The 15,073-nt window shown below is 43.7% G+C and overlaps 1 protein-coding gene across 2 annotated transcripts in view; it reads right to left on the minus strand.

Annotated features, from left to right (window-relative positions):
* DPP6 (dipeptidyl peptidase like 6) overlaps nucleotides 1–15,073 on the minus strand; it is a 508,150-nt gene that overhangs the window by 140,388 nt on the left and 352,689 nt on the right. For both annotated transcript variants that reach the window (XM_060280914.1, XM_035129463.2), the window contains exons 2-3: nucleotides 14,640–14,754; nucleotides 9,496–9,594 (exon numbers count right to left, since the gene is read on the minus strand). In XM_060280914.1, the coding sequence (XP_060136897.1) occupies nucleotides 9,496–9,594; nucleotides 14,640–14,754 (214 nt within the window). The remainder of the gene's footprint in view (nucleotides 1–9,495; nucleotides 9,595–14,639; nucleotides 14,755–15,073) is intronic.

The raw sequence follows: 15,073 nt of genomic DNA on the forward strand, positions 1-15,073 counted from the left end.
GAATATTTTGACTTACGAATGGGGCAAATGGCCGCGTGCTTACGAATTACTCGACATCCGAACAGAAACCGTGGTGGTTTTAGATAGGGGTTTTTTGACTTACGAATTTCTAGATGGGGTTGCTTCGACTTACGAATTTTTCCATTTCCAATGCATCCCTATGGAAAATAGCATCCCTATGGGAAATAGCGTTTCCAATGGCACTTTTCGACTTACGAATTTTTCGACCTATGAAGGTGCCTTCGGAACAGATTAAATTCGTAAGTCGAGGCACCACTGTATATGCTTGTGAAACATGGACCACTTACAAACACCATCTCCAACTGCTCGAAAGAGTCCATCAACGGTGTCTCCGAAAATTTTTACACATCACTTGGGAAGACAGGCGAACTAATACTGGAAGAAGCAAAGATCACCAGTGTTGAAGCAATGATTCTTCAACATCAACTTCGTTGGACTGGTCATGTTGTGCAGATGCCAGATGATCGTCTTCCAAAGCAACTACTCTATTCCGAACTTAAAAATGGAAAGCGTAATGCTGGTGGCCAACAAAAGAGGTTTAAAGACTGTCTCTTTAAAAATGTAGTATAAACACCGACAACTGGGAAACACTGGCCTGCGAGCACTCCAGTTGGAGAACAGCCTTTACCAAAGGTATGATACTCGATCTCAGGACACAAGGGAGAAACATGCTAAGAGGAAGGCATGCTTGGCAAGTCCACACCATGATCAACTCCTTCCGGGAAACCAATGTCCCCACTGTGGAAGGACGTGCGGATCCAGAATTGGCCTCCACAGTCGCTTACGGACTCATTGTTAAAACTGTGTTTATAGAAGACAATCTGACTTGGCTATGAGTGATCACCAAAGAAGAAGAAGACATATGGAGATTTACTTCTAAGACCAGAAGAACTGTAGATAGTAGTGTTTCGCTTTGTCTTGTGTTTAGAGACAATAAACACTTTGTTACTTGTGGGAGAGGAGTTTCCCCCTTAAATTCTATAAGACGTTGTTCTGCTGGGAGCAGGAAATCTCTGAAGACTCTGCTGGGGCTCCAAATACTCTGGTGATACATCACACTGGCTGAAGTATGGTGAGCTACCATCTGATTTCCAAATGTCACCAACACCCCATTCACTGTAATGGACCCGTCTCTACTAATTCATTTCTTTCTTTCTTTTTTACTTGATGATGCTATCACAGCTCAAGACAGGAGTGCCTGGCGTGCTATGGTCCATGGGGTCACGAAGAGTCGGACACGACTAAACGACTAAACAACAAAGCTATCACAGCTTAGGTGCCACTACAGGGAAAAGAAACAAGGACATGGTATCAAAAAGATGAAAGGGAAAGGAAGTCCTTTGTATGAAGCTGATTGCTATAAAGCTTAGAGCTGCTCTGTTTAATCTCAGGAGGAGCATGGCACCGGAAAAGAATCAATCTAAGGTTGTGTTCCATCACACTGTGAAGAAACACATGTAGCATCCTGCTGTTGCTGAAATAAACAAGGCTTCTGATGGACAGTGTATCTTTCATACAATTTTTAATGGAGGGACCATTTCAATCAGGATGCTATTTGGATAATGAGGAATAAATTGCATAAAGAGACTTGCGGGGAAGGTTTGAGGAGTGGGGAGTTAGTCTGGAGCTTCATTACTGTCTTATGTGACACGCAGGCACAGGTTATTTGTTTAATTTGTGAGTCACTTCCCAGGAGGAGTCTTAAAGCTATTTACAATGTGACAAGTAAAAAAGTTACATATATAAAAACAGATGAAGACGATGGCATGTAAAAGTGATTAGAAACAACCACAACAATAGATATATAAAAGGTTTAAAACCAATAGATATATAAAAGGTTGGGACTACATCATCCCTAGCTAGCAGGACCAGTGGTCAGAGATGATGGGAATTGTAGTCTCAAAACATCTGGAGGGCTGAGTTTGCCTATGCCTGGTTTAAAACAACAACAACATGTACATAAAATCAGCTGAGATTTAGGACAGATACCAACTGGAAATAAATATTTTAGAAAGAGGAACATATTTTGCAGGCGACAAAATGCCAACAAAATGCCGTTTTGAAATGCAACGGGAGGGAGTTCAAAAGGGCAGGTCCCACCGAACTAAAGGCCCGATTCCAACATTGTGCAGAATGGTTTTGCTGCTGGGTGCCTTCTCCTGCAGAATGCAGTAACTGGTTAAGTATGTAGCGGGTGAGGCAATGTTTTAGTTGCAAGCTGCATAGGAGTTTGTACACCAACACCAGTATCTTGAAGCTAACCCAGTAGGTTCAAGTACAACCCAAAGAACTTTCATATCACCCAACCTTAAGCCAAAACACAATGAATCTCCATGGTGTTAACTTGGGAAACCTCAGGCATGAACTGTTGTCAAACTCAACAGGCACTAAACAAGGAAGCCAGCTGAGGAGTTCTGTCCTATCAAATTTGGAACCTCATGACCCAGCTCACCAACTTCTGTGCATCCACCTGCTTTCCTCTTTGTCAGGTCACATCTTTTTCTGCTAATGACTTTGCTACCAGTTGATGTCCCTCTGCTATAAAACCATCCTCATCAGTGACCACATTCACCCGGCCTTTCAAAACTGACCTTCACTTCACCACCCTTGCCCTTTGGCTGCCCTTTGCTCACTCAAAAGTGATCTATGCTGCGGCTATTTTTAAGCATTAAACGTTTTCAACTAAAGTGTTTTGGAACACACAAGAAACATATGGCCCAATTCATAAGCCACTGAGACTGTGTGATAGTTTCTGGAAAAGGGTGTGCACATTGTCTCAATTAATGTATGGAAGCTACGATCCTATTGGGGACCATGCGATCTTCCCCATCTCTTCTCTCTGTCTAGCTGCAGACACTGGTCTGAGTATGGACAACATAATTAGTATGTTTCCATACTGAGGCAACATGGGAACTGGCCATTGGGAAGCCACCGTGGCAACGCATGACAATCGGCTAAATCTCAGACCCAATGCAAAGGTTGGATTAATGATGATACACAGCATCACCATTAACAATTGGCACAATGTTTAGCAGGACTCTCAAAACAGGCCTGGTACAGAAATTCTGGATTATGAGACTAACTTTATAAAAGCTGCACAAACTTGGCCAGGGTACCTGTGAATTGCTACAGTGATCTCCTTGTATCAGGGAGATTTGTAGATAGGTCCCCAGGATGAGAGCAACGAGTGTTAAGTCTAAAATAAAGACAAAATCCCCAGGAAGGACCCTCTTAAGGCATTTATACATCAAGGATTTTTAGGAGTTGTAATGGAGGGGTCGGGCAGAAGCCGACCACCTCCCTTACAGCAAGGTGCCTGGAAGGAGGGAGGCTCCAGTGAGATAGAGGAGGACAGAGAAGCTGGGAAGCAGAGGGCGCCGGGGCTCTGACAGCATCAGAGAGTCAGTCCTGCTGCCAAGGCCAGCAGGCAGGGAGGGGAAAGAGAGTTCAGGCGACTCCAGCGGAGGGCAAGCCAAGGGGCGTCCCTTCAAGTTCCTACCAGAACTCAGGAGGTTTGCATCACGCAAGCGCAGAGAAAGGAGAGGTGGAGCTCCAAGACTGTTATGCTGGCAAAGATCCCGGAAACAGGCATTGGGTGAATCTGGAGACAGTAGCTAGACGTGATGATATGAGGCTCTGCAGCACTGTAAATAATATGCACAATAAAAATCCAAAAGACACGGAGGTCTGAGGTGTCGTTACTCTGGAGTAGCCAGTAAACCCCCCGTGACAGGAGTGCTTGTAGATAAATAGGTACCGCTACAGCAGGAAGGTAAACGGCGTTTCTGTGTGCTGCTGTGGTTCGCCAGAAGCGGCTTTGTCATGCTGGCCACATGACCTGGAAGCTGTACGCCGGCTCCCTCGGCCAATAAAGCAAGATGAGCACCGCAACCCCAGAGTCGGTCACGAATGAACCATAGCTGCCAATCTCCCGTTTTTCACGTATTTTAAACCGTTTCCCGCTGGCATCCCGGATTGGAAAAAATCCCGTAAATCCCCCGGATTTCTTACCTGGCAGGGAGGCGCCATTTGGGGTCCTGGCACCGCCTGATTTCCAGTGCCCATACATGGGTAGCGCGGCACTGGAAGTCACTTCTACGCATGTCTGGACATCCATAGAAGCAACTTCTGGTGCCGCTCTGCCCATGCCTTGGCACCAAAAATCGGGCAGAGCGGCACCGGAAGTTGCTTCTATGCATGTCCAGACATGCGTAGAAGCGACTTCCGGTGCTGCGCCGCTGCTGATCCCGCATTTTTCAGCGGGAGACTTGGCAGCTATGAACCACAGATCTAAGCCAATCTGTGGGGAAGTATGGATGGATGGCTCTGCCATGCTTGATATGGTAGAGAAAAAGAAGGGAAGAGTTGAACTTGACAATCCTTTTGGTACCCTCCAGATTTACAATTCTGTGAACTTGTCAACTGAGAGTGAGTCCAATGCTTTCTGCATCAGTCGTACAGACATTCCCCTCCCATGGGGGGGGGGGAGAAAAGTGTGCTGCTTGTCGATAAAGATGTCACAGGCGGTATCCAAGAACTGCCTGAATTTGTCTGTTGCACTGATGGGAGCTTTGCCCAAGTACAGCTTGAAGTGTGGCAAACACCAGCTTAACCAGAAACTACCTCCAAATCTCTGAATCCCTCCCACCCAACACATAGGCTAATGCAGTTCTGTCTCAACTCCTGTTAAAGGGTGCATGGCACAACCAACTTGCTAAAGCTAAACTGGCCTGGGCCTGGTCAGTTCCAGCTTGGGAAACTGTATGGAAGTCCCACAAGCAATGCATTGAGTTCCATGACAGAAGGAAGATCTACATTTGCTAAATACAGCATGTCAACAAGTATTCTTTGCTAACTAGAAGACACAGAGAACTGAATTCCAGCCTACATATAAAGTCTGTATTTCAGCATGGAGTGACATCCCCAATGAAAAACAAGCTGGCTATGTGCCACTTTAATTTGGGCTCCTTTAAAAATAAAAAAATCTTGAAAGTATTTGTGCATTTTATAAAGGCTCTTAAGTATTATGCAGAGTAAGCCATAAATAATTCATGGCCTGCCCATGCCTCTGAGCATCATTTGAGAAGCCTCTGTGGCTTTATCAGTAGAGTGCAATAAATTCACAATGCATGCTGTCAGTCTGAGGGCACTTACATAAAGAAATGGAAAATAAATAACCTCATTTATTGTGGAATAACTGATGGACTCCTCCAAACCAGTGAGCACACATACCATATTTGTCAAATAAACCTGTCCCTGACCCCAGCGGCCCACTAATTAAGAATCAAAACTGCTTTTAATTGTATAGCTTCACAGTGACATCATATGAAGAAAGAAGTTGCCTTATACTAGGTCAGACTAGTATAAAGTCTAGGCTAAAGTTGTCTACCATGGCCTTCATTCAGTGTTCTATGTCAGATAGTTCTTGCACTAGCAGATGGGCGAGTTATAATGTTGCACAACAGAGGAATCCAATGCAACAATCCGTTGTGCAACAGAGCTACCAGAAACCCACTTCTGGATTCTCTTGGGCATGACTGTTCTGCTGGCGCAAATTTTTTCGCCAGTGGAAAGAGTATACTGCTAAGTAACTTCAATTTAGCGCTGCACTGGATACAATCCCATTTGACTGGCTCATCACTCTAAGATCCCAGGCAAAGGGTCTTTCCTAACAAGTGCTATAAGATACACTTCAGACTAGAGATGACAGGAATTGAACCTGGGACTTTGTGCATGCAAAGATGTGCTCCAGTGCTGAGCTATGGCGCCTCCCATCCTGGGCTCAGGTTCTTGGTCACACAATATAATGTGTAATATCATGTTGGGAACTGATTAACAGCAAGAGAAGAAGAGGCTTCTGGTCCATTAAGCTCAACATTAATCTGCAAAAGAGCCCCCAGGGTCTTCTTCATAATTTCATTAGTAAGCAATGCACTAAAAAGACAGAGAGTGCTTGTTTACTGCCTGGGATGTTATCTTTGGACATAGAAGCTCCAGATTAAAATTATTGCTCATCCTCATCAAACCACCATCTCACAGTTTAGCCTATGTCACAACAGCTCTTGTGAATGGACTATCCCAAAGGCTCTTGGGATCGGGCAGAAAAGCAATCTGCATAAATAAAAGAAGCAATTACTTGCAGCTCATTACTGAACTGCTGTTGTCGTTTGCTTGTTTGTTACTGTAACTCTTCAGGTAGGGGTTGATCATGTGGAAGAGAGTAAGCAAAGCCTAGTAGTGACATGACTAGACATAGAATAATCTTGCTGGGGGGGGGGGCACAGAGAACACTAAAACTGTAATAGTTTGCTTTCCCTTTTTATTTCTAGGGGCATTGGAGGGGAGGGAGAAAGGGCAAATGAAACACCTGTATAAATATTTTTTGTAGTTGCATTTTATCCAAGCCTTCTCCAAGGCTGGATCTAGACCAGGCATCCCCAAACTTTGGCCCTCCAGATGTTTTGGACTACAATTCCCATCTTCCCCGACCACTATTCCTGTTACCTAGGGATCATGGGAGTGGTAGGCCAAAACATCTGGAGGGCCGCAGTTTGGGGATGCCTGATCTAGACACATCAAAGAAGTGATTCAGTTAAACGTGTTGTAAACTCATTCAGGGAAATCTGGTAGGGAAAGACAGGCCTCCACAACACCATCTGGTGTCACTGTTATATTACATATAAGGTAAAGGTAATGGGACCCCTGACCATTAGGTCCAGTCACGGACAACTCTGGGGTTGCAGTGCTCATTTCGCTTTATTGGCCGAGGGAGCTGGCGTACAGCTTCCGGGTCATGTGGCCAGCATGACTAAGCTGCTTCTGGCGAACCAGAGCAATGCAGGGAAACGCCGTTTACCTTCCTGCCGGAGCACCACCTATTTATCTACTTGCACTTTGAAGTGCTTTCGAACTGTTGGCAGGAGCAGGGACCGAGCAATGGGAGCTCACTCCGCTGCGGGGATTCGAACTGTCGACCTTCTGATCGGCAAGCCCTAGGCTCTGTGGTTTAACCCACAGCGCCACCCGCATCCCTTATATTGCATATACAATGCATTATATATTGCATATACAATGCATATAAAACACTTTTTCTTTACCAATCTAGCTGAGCCCCAAGTTACTTGTCTTTTGCCATTTGTACCTTGCCTGTGCATTGTGATACGGTAACAACCATCAGAAGCCCCAGTACTTCCTGGTCTTCTGAAGCTAGGTTTTGTAAAGTTTCAAACATCTTCTCAGGGAATTTTTTGATATAACCTCTGCCAAGGACCATTTCAAATTGTTTTCTTGCATTTGCAAATAAAACAGTTTTATAATTCATGCATAAATGCACATTTTTTCTGCACAGTCTCCAACATTGTTTTCTGCTACGTTAGGCTACCACATAACAGTTTCTCTGGAGAGCCTGCAAGATGAATCCAAGAGACTGGAAAACGCTGTTAGTAAGGAGCTGAAGCCTGTTGGAGACAGAGCAGTGTACCAGCTTATGTCTGGTGCACCATATTGTATTCCCACCTCATCTGCTGTCTTGCTGATGACCTTAAAGATTCATCACTCTGTTTTTGTTGTTTACCCAGCTGTAAAATGAGTGCAATAATAAAACTTGCCTGTCCCACAGGGGTGATGCAATAACTAATTAAGGCTGCAAAATTGTTCCAGTGACCTCTGATGAAAAGGATGGCATTTTAATATTTTTCTGCAAGACGCCCATCCCTGTAATACAGCCCTCATAAATCGGAAAGAATGCTGTGCTATGCCACAGAGACCCTCTGAGCTTTTGTGCCAAAAGTAACTGAAGTCAGAATTTGACACGTCATAATATAAAGCAGTAACAATGAAAGGCCAAGCCATTCAGTTCAAAAACCTGCTTGACATTTATATAATGGCTTTCCCAGTGACAGTCCGCTATAGATCTTTTTCAGTGCTTGACCAACCTTTGGTCTTTTCAACCTGAATGGAAACTCAGTCAATGAATCCCATTCTGCTAAAACCGCCATACACATGACTCCATTCTCCTCAGCCAGACACAAGAGCCATAGCTATGTGTAACTTTCCTCACCATTTCTTAATAAAAGGAACCCACATTAGAATGCAGTGAAATGCAGAGAAAGGACAGGTGGGATTTGAGGACCTATTCCTGTTAGGTCTATTTGGATTATTTCATATTTTGCAAGATGCCGAGCCTGTGCTGGACAGCACAAGACATTATATGGATATTTTCGATGTAAAGTTGATGTTGTGAAGAAAGTTCTGCAAGTAAAACTTTGAATAATATTTTTATGGGTCTGGTAAATTTCTTCCAAAAAGGATTCAGTTTTTATTCTTCAAAAACTGTGCAATATTAATATGTGCAATAATAAATAGCGAGAGGGGGAATAGCTCAGTGACAGACCATGTGCATTGCATGCAGAAGGTCCCAGGTCTTGTTTCTGCCACCTCCGGTTCAAAAGTCCTAGGAACGGCCTCTTCTTCAGATCTTGGATAGCTGTTGCCAGTTCCTAGAGGAACCAAATCCCCAACTCAGCTCAAAGCAGCCTCATATGTTCAGTATTAAAATATTATCTGCCTGTGCAGTCAGGTTCTAACTATCTGTCTAGGGCACTGTGGGTGGCGCTGTGGTCTAAACCACTGAGCCTCTTGGGCTTGCTGATCAGAAGGTCGGCGGTTTGAATCTGATCAACAGTGGTGAGCCAACGTTGCTCTGTCTCGGCTTCTGCTAACCTAGCAGTTCAAAAGCACACCAGTGCAAGTAGATAAATAGGTACCACTGCAGCAGAAAGGTAAACGGTGTTTCTGTGCACTCTGGCTTCTTTCATGGTGCTCCATGCACCAGTAGCGGTTTAGTCATGCTGGCCACATGACCCAGAAAGCTGTCTGTGAACAAACACTGGCTCCCTTGGCCTGAAGCGAGATGAGCGCCACAACCCCACAGTCGCCTTTGACTGGACTTAACCTTCCAGGGGTCCTTCACCTGCTCTCATCCTACGGCAGCAGCAGGGGCCAGATTCCAAAGTGCCTCTGCCGAAGGGCAAAGGATCAGGAGGGAGCGGGTCTCCCGGCCCCCTAAACCGGGAGGAAGAGGAGCAAATATTGCAACATTGCACACATCACAATATCAGCTTAGCGGCGACTGCCTCCTTCCCAAGCGTCTCAAGGTCCTTTACCTTTTTTGTAAACCTGCCTTCACCTTGCTATCATCTTCCCACGTGTTTCCGGCAAGTTTTCTTTTTTTAAAAAAATAAATAAATTAAAAATCCTTTGGAAATTACAAATAGTTCCCGTTTTCTATGGCATGAAAATAATATATCCTCCCACTCCCCGCTCTGATCTGCCAGCTATTCAGATGAGTCACTTTGTGAAACCTTGCTCAGATAGCGGGGAAGTGAAACAAAAGGGTTGGTGGGAAAGGTATTTGAAACAGAAGTGGTGCAAGAGGTAACAGAAGTTATTTTCATATATGGTTATAAGACTCACCACTTATCCATTTAGCCTCTGGGTCATGAATTTTGAAATCTTCGCTGAACAGATCTTCCACTGTAATCTTCTTCTTTTGAGACTGGCTATTATCTTCGACTGTAAAACACCCAGAAGGGGGAGAAGAAGAAAAATGCCCATCCATTACTGCTAAGTTGCAATTTTATCTGCACATTCAGCAAATGAGACCAGTTATCTCTTTTCATTTTGAACTGACTGATATTTGGGAATATGTGCCTGAGAAGTAGGGTAGACTTCTGCGCCGGAGTAGAAGTTGGTCCTGTGGATTGTGGTCCTTTCTGCTGTGCACTGGGCAGGACCAGATACTCATCTCCCCAGTTCAAGTTGGAAATGGCCTCAGTATGCATGGAAGCGAAAGCTCCTCTTGCACTGATCCAGCACAGCAGACTGCATGTGAAGCAATTGTGGAAACAGTGCAAGTATTGTGCCCCATGTCTCTCCTGTCCACAGATGCAGCTGCCCATTTGTTTAATATGGGGTGGAGAGAGAATCTATAAAGTAGAATCATGGAGTTGGAAAAGACCCTGAGGATCACCTCGTCCAACTTCCTACAATGCAGGAATATGCAACTGTCCCTTACAGGGATCGAACCTGCAACTTTGGCATCATGCTCCAACTGGGCTATCCAGCAGGTTTTAAACCATAAATCATAGTAGCAATAATTCATTCTTGGAAACCATCTTGCAAAGTTATCCTGAACTAGCCCTCTTCAGTTACAGGTAGGTAGCCATGTTGGTCTGAGTCGAAACAAAATAAAAAAATTCCTTCAGTAGCACCTTAAAGACCAACTAAGTTTTTATTTTGGTATGAGCTTTCGTGTGCATGCACACTTCTTCAGATACACTGAAACAGAATCCACCAGACTCTTATGTATATTCAGACCCCCCTCACCCTCTGAATATACATAAGGGTCTGGTGGATTCTGTTTCAGTGTATCTGACGAAGTGTGCATGCACACGAAAGCTCATACCAAAATAAAAACTTAGTTGGTCTTTAAGGTGCTACTGAAGGAATTTTTTTATTTAGCCTTCTTCAGCTTGGTGTCTTCCAGATGTTTTATGCAACCAATATCATCTGCCCCAGCCAGAGAGGCTGATGGGAGTTGTGATCCAAAACATCTGGAAGGCACCAGGTTGGGGAAGGATATCCTACGCCAAATAGATTTGAGACAAGTGAACACCAGGGCAGCTTCTGGTATGGGATAATCCATTTTAGGGGAGAGGGTTGCATTAAACTGTGGCTTGGGGCTTTTAAGTAGCTTAACAAGCCACATTGAACAAATGAAGTGTTGAAGAGCCAGAGGTTTCTTTGAGGTTGTTGCCATATGGTGAAGAGGTCCCCATTCATTTCAAACATCAGCCATGCAGCTGATTTCACTTATGAACAGGGATACGATGAGTTATAAATATTAATAATCAGTTTTATTTTGGGCTAATGGTTCAAGGGGTAGCTCAGGGGGTAGCTATCTCATAATGTGATAGCATTACAATTTTCCTCCCCCAGTTGCATGTTTTCTGATTAAATATACATTAGCTACAGCCATGGCAATTATCCTTTTTTATGTTAACACTGTGCAACTATATATTTTGAATTCCTGCATTTTTATTGCAAAGGGACTCATTTTTGAAAATAAAAAAATGGCACAACACATGATTTCTACCAAATGATTTCTAATGAATGTTCACATTCATTAAGGACAGGTCAACAGAAGAGGGGGGGAAATCAATTAACACTTTGACTGTCAAACCACAAATTACGTGCCCAGAATTCTGAAATGTACAGATGCTGTCACAGCAAGATGGTAGGGAGGATGACCTCAGCATAGTTTATATGATTAATCCCTGAAGCTTCCAGTTTGTTTGCCACTACTTAATAATTCGTCCAGCACAAACTCTGATGATTTCCCTCTTGTGGTTGCATAGCACATTTACGCAATAGGCCACTGTAGATTTCTAATGAACAACAACAAAAAGCATTACTCCCCATCCCAAGGATGGGAACTTTCCAGAAAACTTAGGCCAAAGAGCAAGATAGTAAGTGGTGCAGGCAGATGGGCACAGTTATCTTATGTGAATAAACATAAGCTGGAAGTTTATAAGTGTCCCAGAATGGAAAAATACAGCAGATCCAGGAGCTTTGCAGTGGGAAGTCACGCAATATATGCTTCCTAGCATCCTGCACCACCAGAGTTCCTTTCCGTGTTGTCCTAGTCACATGAGAACATTCTTTCCATTAGCATCTTCTCTGTGGCTAATGGGATTGCCATACGTCAGGAATTTCCTGGACTGCAGTCGAAAGCAGCGTCCGGGCGGAAATCGGCTAAATGTCTGGGAAAATCTGGATATAGGGCAACTGATGTCAGTAGTATCGTTTTTGCCAATGTTCCTCAAAAATAGCTCAAAAACATCCAATTTCTTTGCTTAACAACTTTGGGCAAAACTAACAACAACAACAACAACAACAACAACAACAACAACAACAACTCAACAACTTTTCTGTCTGGATATTCACTTTTTGAAATATGGCAATAATTATTATTAATATAGTGCCCTATAGCCAGGAGTCTGAGGGAGGTTCACAGAAAAAAACCCACAAAATATTACCCAAGTCTGCCACTGTACACACCCTAATACTGACATTTTCTTGTCTGGGAGCTTCATTAAAATTAAACCTAAGCTGAAATGTCTCAAAATACATTTTTTTAAAGAAAATTTATGAGAATTGTTTTCCTGCCTCAGCAAATAAGACTGCAACTTTACAGAATTCTCTCCAGTTATTTACCACTTTTTTAAAAGCAGGGACCATTTTTGCCCCACAATGTTCTAGGACAATGCCATGTCTAGGTCTAGGGCACTGTCAAAGATGGAAAATGGTGATCATGGTGCCAACAGTTTTTTAACATTTCTTTTCAATATATTTTAATGTTTTTATATTAAGTTATCTTTTGCAAACTGTATTTAATGAATGGGGGGTGGGGAGAGGCCTAAGCTGGGGCAGAGTAGCTATGTATGCTCTTGCCATTGCAAATCAGGCGAGCACAACATTGAGAAAAATGTTGGAGAATTACTCAAACCCTATTTAGCAAATTGGTTCCCCCATCCACAAGTTCTCTGTACTAAAACAGAGTGTGAAATTTTGAGAGGACATTTGCACACAGCTGTAAATTGGAACCAATGGGACAGATTCCAAGCCAATGCATTTAGAATCAGGGTGTTTATATCTAAGCACCAGAGAAGCCTTGCAGCACTAAACATCTTCCCCATTGTTTAGTGTTAACTTGTTATGCAGGCTAAACACATCCCTGTTTAGAGATGCCATAAACAGACTCCATTGAGCCAATTAATGGAGGAGAAAATGGCTTTTTACTTCACTGGTCCCAGGGTACTTCAGCCACTTAAGATCTAGCCATGAAGCATGCATTATTTCGGTAACAGGCACACAAACCACCACTTGCAATATGATAATGGTTTAGTCCTAAGACTTAGTGTGCCAGTGCACAAATGCTTGGGAGAGAATGTACCAAGGGGCATGAAATAGAATCACAGAATTGCAGGGTTGGAAGGGACCCCGATGAACAGCGTGATGCCATAACATCATGAGATTGAAATAAAAGGGCACTGTGTCTAAGATTGTGCTTGTGAGGCAAGGGGACCTCAGTTCAACACTGCCAGAGAACAATGTTGAGGGTTACAACCCAACTTCAGGAATGGGGAACCTGTGGCCCTGAAGATGTTAATGGGACACAAGTTCCCTGCCTGGAATGTTTTTGTAGTTAGGGCAGAAAGAACCAGGCCCGGCTCTAGGGGTAGTCTCGGTGGCGGGGGCGCCGGAGCAATCTCTGCGCCATGGCGCCATGGCGCCCGACCGGCTTGAGACGGCCCTGGACAGTACTTTTGCATGGGACAATTCTGAAGACATGTCATCAGATTAGATCGTTCTTCATTCTATTTCCCCTTCCTTTTTTCCACTCCTTGAATATTAGAACAAGGAATATTCTCTTTGCACTCTCCCATGAAATCTCTATGTTATTTTTCTGCCTTGTTCTGCTTTAGGTTTAAAATGGTGTTTTTCTAGCATTAAAGAAAATTATTTGTTGGCAAATGGTTATCTCCACAGCCTTTCTCTTACGTACAGCAGAAAACTGATCTCATGGGATCACCCAGCCTAACCTTCTTGCCTTTTCACTTGACTTTCCAGGGAAGAACATCTTTCCTAGGGACTTACTTGAGCTGAACGAGTTAATTTAATTTATCAATGTAGCTAAAGTCTGATAAGGGAGTCACTCTTTTCTTTTCCTGACAAAGCACCTATGCCACCAACCTAGGGATGAGGGACAACTTTCAACCTGAGGCCTACATACTATTCTTGGCAACCTTTTGGGGGCTGTATGCCAGTGGTTGGCAGGGTCAACATCAAAAGTTGGCAGCTAATGAATGTGCATTTTACCTTTGTACAATATGCTTGTTTGTACACACCCACCCACCCACCTCTCTCTAGCCTCTATTCAGACAAGAAAGAGGCATTATCAGGGTTCAAAGACACATTCCAACCAGGCAAAAATACTCAAGGAGGGCTCATGAGAGATGTGACCTGGGGAAAGGGTAAGGGTCTGTGTAATGCCCAAACAAGCAGACAGAGAGGTACAGAAGGTTGCATTTGATCCCTGGGTCTGAGGTTCCTCAACTAACAGCTGCTTGAGAGACAGCAACTCAAGGAGAAAACTTCATCCCTTTATTTTCCCTCTGCTATGCAGCTGTTGGGTAGCTGCCTTTTTTCTGGGCAGTGCATAATACGTTGTCTTAGAGAAATAATTGAGCAAGAAAGCCCCTAAACACATCAGCTCTTTCTTACCATCTAGAGGGCCCTCCCGCCCCAGTAAGACCATTAAATCGTAGTCTAAAATTACCTAACTGCATCACTGTTCCACGTTCGGTATCCTTTAAAAACACAGCGAAGCACACTCGTGCTTTCAAGATTAAAAGAGCGGGGGAGAGATTTTCTCCATCTGATTGATCTATCCGTCAAGTTCAGTTTAATCAGGCCCCTGCCTTTTTAAAATGCATTTCCAAAGACACTGAAATTACAACAACAGCAGCAACTAAAACTAAAGGTTATATAAATACCTGGTGTCAGCAAGATAACTGAAGTGACAATCAAGGAGCAGATAACCAGAATAACAAGTAAGGCAATTGCAATTCCTTTCCAGTTCCTTTGTGGAGGGTTGCTCCCCACCAGCTCCTGCAAAGAGCAAAAGAAGAAAAGGAATGGTTAAGAAGAGGCCACGAGTCACAAACTCATCCAAATACCATATAAGGTGAGTCTAGTCAATTACCAATTAGGTTCAGTAGCCACAGGGGCAGCTGTAAGCTTGCTTGTTGCACATGCAAATATATATTTGCCTAGGAGAGCAAGGCAGCATGGGACAAACCGAATTGCAATAATAAGAGATTTGGTGATTGCAATATGTAATAAGAGATCTGCTGATTTTAACCATTGGTGGTTCAAATCTGCTGTACAAGGACCAGCAAGCAGCGGCTTTGGACCATCTGTCTGCCAT

The sequence above is a fragment of the Zootoca vivipara genome, chromosome 12 (assembly GCF_963506605.1).
Source record: "Zootoca vivipara chromosome 12, rZooViv1.1, whole genome shotgun sequence".
NCBI classification, from domain to species: Eukaryota; Metazoa; Chordata; class Lepidosauria; order Squamata; family Lacertidae; genus Zootoca; species Zootoca vivipara.